Source organism: Coffea eugenioides, chromosome 3 (assembly GCF_003713205.1).
Source record: "Coffea eugenioides isolate CCC68of chromosome 3, Ceug_1.0, whole genome shotgun sequence".
NCBI classification, from domain to species: Eukaryota; Viridiplantae; Streptophyta; class Magnoliopsida; order Gentianales; family Rubiaceae; genus Coffea; species Coffea eugenioides.
The window spans coordinates 34222640-34229104 of NC_040037.1; the positions used below are offsets into that span (position 1 = coordinate 34222640).

Below are 6465 nucleotides of genomic sequence, written 5' to 3' on the forward strand. Positions count from 1 at the left end.
AAACCACATAACCCCCCATGATTCAAAAAGCTATACATAAACTCTCTGTGGTTTGGGTTAAACTGTCAAATAGACGGAATGAACACTTGGTGACGGTTCGTGGGCAAAACGCGCTTGTACTACTGGTATCAATAAGAACCATTCCCATATTACCCTTTGACCCTGATGTGGACAGGATGCTAACTGTACACAAAAAGAATGCTAACTAGAAGTTTCATTACTCGTGGGTTCATCACACGAGACAGTAACGATCTTGTAATCATCATTAGAACTATCATAACCCAATGCACCCCCAATTCGAACAGCCTCCCGAACCAAAGGGCTAGCGGGCAATTTCACGAACTCCATGGTCGTGGGGTTTATCAAATACATTGTATCCCGGAAGCCTATCTCCATTCTGAATCCTAACACCAACACCAACCCGTTGCAAGAACCAACAATTGAGGCGTACTTCGAAGATGTATTCTCTAAAATGTTCTCTGCAAGGGTGAGCTTTTGCAAAACAGCTTCGGAACCAGGGTTGTCAGCGGTAGTGAAAGTTCGGGTGTAGATGCTGCGTGAAGAGAGAGGGACAGGGGAAGAAGAAAAGAAGATGAGTTTTTGGGGGTAATGGAGATGAAGAGTGAGGTAGGCTGTGATGAATAGTGGGTTGGAGAGTAGAGATCGCCATGACTTCGAGACGCACCTGAATTTACCGATAGATTTCGGCGGAAGACGTAAGAGTATGTCGACTGTGAGTTCTTTGGGAATATTTGGGGCTAAGGCAGCCTTGGCCACCGGCATTTGAGATTGATGGAGTTTCTTTGGGGACATCGATTATCGTACTCTAGTTATGTACTGAATTGCAGATGGGGAAGACCCTGCGTCCACATCATGGGTCAAAGGGCATCTCTTGTTTTGATTGACTGGTCCTCCCATTTCTGGTTCCGAAATTCACTCTCATTTCAGGGGTGGCACGAGCTTGGGTTGTCGGCGGTGTGAAGGATACAGTAGAATGTTATGGTGTGAAGACACAGAAGAAGAAGAAGAAGCTGCTAAGTCCTCTGGCTGTGTCCTACCATATCTCCCCAGTGGCTGACAGATTCTTTTTACAACACAATTCTTCACGCTACCCATAAATAACAAACCCCTTCACAAGACTCAAAAGGAGGGAATAAAAAATAAAAGCGAAATAATACAAAAATAAGGAAAGGAGCTGTAAGAAGAAATCCCCAAAGCAGCCAAATTCCGCAAGCCAAGATCCCACCACCCTTATCACTACCCACCAGTCACCGAACCTTCTCCAAAGTCCGAAGGTAAAAGCCGATAATCTTCTCTTTCTCACGACAAAGGCCAGAGCAAGGGAGAGTCTGACTTCATCTGCTTTCTTTTTGTATTTATATTAGGGTAATTTGGACATTTTGCCCACGAACCGTCACGATGGCTTCTTTCCGTCTATTTGACAGTTCAACCCAAATCACAGGGAGTTTATGTATAGCCTTTTGAATCATGGGGGTTATGTGATTTTTGCGAAAACCACAGGGGGCTAAAATGTAATTTGCCCTAAATGAATATATAAGCTGCATGTTAGGTTCTAGCAAAGAAAATGAGTTCTTGACCGAGGGAAACTCTGTTTAGTAACTGACTAAGTGCTAGAAAAGAAAACTGAAATCACCGAGACGATGAACCGGAATTGCAGCTTGTTAACCGAGTTTTCTGTGGAGAATAATGTTAGGAAATGCATGTAAAATGTTTACTCTAAGTATTATGAGAACATTAGCTGAACAGGTTTGTGAAAAGCTGGAAATTTGGATGTGTAAAGGTTGATTAGAACCTGCTGGAATTTTTCAGTCTCATCCGAGAGGGGGAAATGCAGAGGTTTCTAGCTGTCTCCTTGAATTTTGGCCTTGAATTTTTATGCTAAGCTGTAATATATATTGCATTAAAGCTTGGTCTGAACATGCATGAAAGATTTGAACATAAACTGAAGAGTTTATTGGAGAAGAGTTGTGTCAAACTGATTGCTGTACAAATCAGTCACAGCTTGACCGAGAGAGAGAAGTAGACTTCAGATTGCTTGTGCGTAGCTTTTGGGTTGAATAATTGTTGAAACTAGATGCTATTTGCCTTGGTATATGCTGGACTGAATGTACCTTAAGTATTTAGCGCTTTAAGCAAGTGAAAGAATAGAGTTTTGACAAAAGTTGAAATAACGTTACTGGATTAATTTTGTGGTTGCTGTCCGAGAGAGTGAAGCAGGATGTGTTTCTGTCCGGCCATTTTTTACCTTGAAAATGTGAGAACTGGGCATTGGTGTCTTCATAAGAAATGTAGGTCTATATCTTAGCTTCGAAACGCTATAAAGTTCGTCTCAATCCGATAAGCGTAGCTCTAGTTATGATTGAAATACCAGAGGATGACAAAGCTGCCTTCCTCATTGCCTTAGCTTTCCTTTTGTTTCGCATGCATGCAGCTTTGATAATGGCCGTGAGGAAACCAACTTTTAACTAACATTTCTTCTAATTTCCAATCTTGTAAGCTTTCATAAATGATAGCTACGATTGTGATATACCTAGTTCCACGAGTAGAGTTAAACTAAGGTGATTGAGTGAAAGTAACGATAGTTATATACGTAAAGTGGCTTCTAATTATTTAATATTGTTTTCACAAATATTTTAAAGACTATTAATCTGAGGGGCTGGTATAGTGGAATAAAACTTAATTTCCAAATAACTTAGAGTCTAATTAATTAAAAGGGAACAAATGGAATGCTTCTAAGCCTTAATTTTGGAATCTTGAGTGGAAAATGATTTAATCCTAAAATAAATATCTTATAAATTATTAACTTGTCCAGGAAGTAGCTGTGAACCAGAAAACTGACTCGAGGCTCCAGAGTAATTTATTTGGATATTTGGTGAGTGTTTTCCAAATTTATGTGTTAAACTGCTTATGTATACCTAAGTGCAATTATATGGCAAATGTGCTTATTATGAAATATTGCTAAGTGATTCATTGTGAAGTGTTTTTAATTGTCCCTCGCCTTCTAAGTCGAGGGTATACTTTATCGCACTCGGCTTAGTTGAGCTTGAAGGTTGATAATTGATCAAGTGATATTGTAAGTGTGCATGACTGTAAGCCGTGTGTGTACTTTATCACACTCGCTAAACTGAGCCCCAAAACCCTCTATTCAACGGACTATTCGAGCTAGCAAAGGGCTTGGTCGGATAGGACAGTAGCTTTGGGTAAGTGTTTCAGTATACTCGAGTATTATCACGGAGTAGCAGATTGCTGATATTGATATGGTCATCTAAGTGAGGGAAGTGTTTACTATTTTTGAGGTTATAAGGAGGAGTTCGGCGGAGTGTGTAGTGCATTAAAGTGGCTCTAATGCGAGCACCGTATCCTTTTAAAAGTGATTGTTTAGTGAAGTATTTTCTCAATTGCTTAATGAAAGTGATTGTACTGTGAAATATGCATTACTTGCTTAATTGTACTGATTTAAGTGTTTATTGATTGTTGCTTGCATGGAAACCTCACAGGCGTAAGCTCACCCTTTTAGATTTGTTTTCCTTATAGGAGTTGGAGATTGAAAAGTGATTGGATTGAACTAGAAAGTTATTTTGGGAAAATCCATTACTCTGTGTATATAGTGTAGTCATGGTTTCTTTTGAATTTTGAGACGGTTGAATCTTTTGTTTGAGTTGGTGTGATATTAAGAATGGATATTTAGAACAGGTATTTTGTTTCTTTTATTGGACAAATTTATGTTTCAAACTGATTGGAGATGTACTTAAGAGTGAATGTTCAGTTGTCCAATGGTAATGTTATCTCTGAAGTTAATGTGAGTGAGTGAGTCCTGGCGAAAGCCAGGCAGGCGATCCGCTAACTTCTAGGGTATGCCCTAGGAGAAGGTGAGGTCGTCACACAGTGTGTGGTGGGTGGTGGCAGGGGTAGTGGTGGGAGGGTGAAGAAAAGGAAGGAAGGTGAGGGAGACGAGAGAAGAGTGAAAGAGGAAGAAATAAGGGGGAGAGAGAGAGGAGAAGGGGGTGGTAGTGGGTGGTTGAAATTTTTATAAAATATCTCAAATAATTCTTAAATTCTAAAAATATCCCAAAATACAATCATAAAAATACCCCTAAAAACAATCTCATTATTTAAAATACCAAATCTATGAATGTGTTTTAACTGTTATCCATTGGTATCCTAAAGTATCATTTTTCCATCAAATACCAGCTCTTCATAGCTTTCCTCTATTATAAGAACAGAGTACTCATGTTCCCATAAACAAATTTATTTATCAGATAAAATAAAAATAAACCTGTTTTCCAATAAAACACCAGCTCTTTATGGATTTCATCCATTATAAGAACAGAGTACCTATTTTCCCATAAACAAATTTATCTATTGGATAAAATAAAAATAAATCCATTTTCCAATAAAACACCAGCTCTTTATGACTTTCCTCCATTATAAAAACAGAGTACCCATTTTCCCATAAACAAATTTATTTATCGGATAAAATAAAAATAAACCTGTTTTCTAATAAAACACCAGCTCTTTATTGCTTTCCTGCATAAATTATCCATTTACCCATTTTTCCATAAGCTAATTTATTAGTTGGATAAAATCAGAATAAAATTAGGTTGAATGGCAAATTACCCTTTAGGATACAATGGAAAACAAGAAACTAACCTATAGCAAGTTTAAACTCCGTTTCCACTAGCTATAGATATGCAAGAAATTGTTTTTGCAAATTCAAGACACCTAATTTATAAAGTCTTAAGCAACCTTTAGAACCGTTATAAAAAGCAATTTATTCATTCTAAATTTTTGTTTGGGATAATTTCATAAACCTCCTCGGAGGTTTCTAACAATTTTACTTGGCACTCACAAATATTGAAAAATCTCACTAGCCTCTCTTTTTTTTTTTTTTTTTTGGTGTGAAACTCACTTGCCTCCCTTACTTTAAACTATTTGTTTATTTACAGCTCATTTTAAAATATAATATTAAAAAAATTCATTTTAAGTATATTAAAAAATGTAATTCCAAATTTACCTTTTTGTTGTCTTACTTTTTATTACCAAAACTTGAGTATATTAAAAACAAATAAAAATAAAAAAGTATAAGGATTTATTCTGATTCGATAAAATATAGTGCATTTTTTAAATACCAAAAGTTAGTATTTGAAGTTTTTGCAAGTTACAAAGATAATGTTTTGGGTAGTATATAAGGTGTTTTTGAGTTAATTTATGAATCTTTTACATATTTTCAATTTTATTTTATTTTTTTGGTCCAAACTAATGTATTGAAAACGAAAAAAATACAAGAAGAAAAAAGGAGAGTTTTTGGAGAAAATGAAAGAAATTGAACTGATCATGTTTGATCAATGTCTTTAAAATGGTAGAGTATTAAAATATACCAAATCACATACAATGCTTCTATATGGCTGACCTTCTCCACGCGCGTTAGGACTACAACATAACCGGTCCGTTAGCACCTTTATTTTCAAATATACGTGTCATGCTCTGCTCCTCAACCTATTGTAGGAACGGTCAATGCATTCCTACCATTAAGGTTTCCCCGTAAGCCTCCGTCGAGTTTTTGAAGCATGATTATAATACAGAGTAGAAAAAGTGGGACAAGGAAAGGATAATTACCCCATAACAAGCAACTGTTCCCAAATCCTGTATTTCACATGAAATGATTGTATTTGAAATCTTTTAACATATTTCACGTCATTTTCCTGAGTGGTTGGATCCATTTTCTAGAACACTATCAGCAAAAAATAGAGAAAACGATGGATCTATTTGGGTCGGAGATTATTTGAAAAAAATTATCTAAAATAATACTATGGTGTGCAATATGTATGTGATATAAAAAGTGATTAAAATCTATATTTATGATGTAAACCAAAAAATTTAGAAATTCTTCTTACAAATCTTGATAACCAAACCCCTTATTTTCCATTTCTTTTTCATTTTGAAACCAAGAACTGACGAGCAATAGGAGAAAACAAAAGGAAACAGTCCAGTCAGAAAAAGATAAGCAACCATGGCAGTACTAGCACCCCTCGAATAATTTCATTCAGTGGGACAATCCGATGGTGACCCTCACCAATTTCGTACTAAATCCAGCCATGTGACTATGGGTCCCCAGCCCAGCCCCAGCGGATCTTTCTTAAGCGACTCCACATTCACGACCGTCGCCCGTGCATTCAGTGGCCCTCCCCATCACAAATCCAACGAGTTTGGACAGCAACCTTCGTGTCTATTTCTTGGCCTCACAGGTGGTCAGTTCCTATAGTAGGAACTGTCAAACGGTTCCCGATATGGACGCATTCGAATTTTAGAAGATGATTCAGAGAGCCTCTTTAAATCTTGGGATAATTTCAGAAACCTCCCTTGAGGTTTCTAACAATTTTACTAAGCTTTTTTGAGATTTAAAAAATTACACATATCTCCCTTATTATTTAAAATGACAATTTT

The 6465-nt window shown here is 36.8% G+C and overlaps 1 protein-coding gene across 1 annotated transcript; it reads right to left on the reverse strand.

Annotated features, from left to right (window-relative positions):
- Positions 1-201: 201 nt before the first annotated feature.
- Positions 202-813, reverse strand: LOC113766462 (F-box/kelch-repeat protein At3g23880-like). The gene has a single exon (XM_027310655.1). The coding sequence runs from the start codon at positions 811-813 to the stop codon at positions 202-204; it is 612 nt and encodes a 203-aa protein (XP_027166456.1).
- Between the last annotated feature and the right edge of the window lie 5652 nt (positions 814-6465).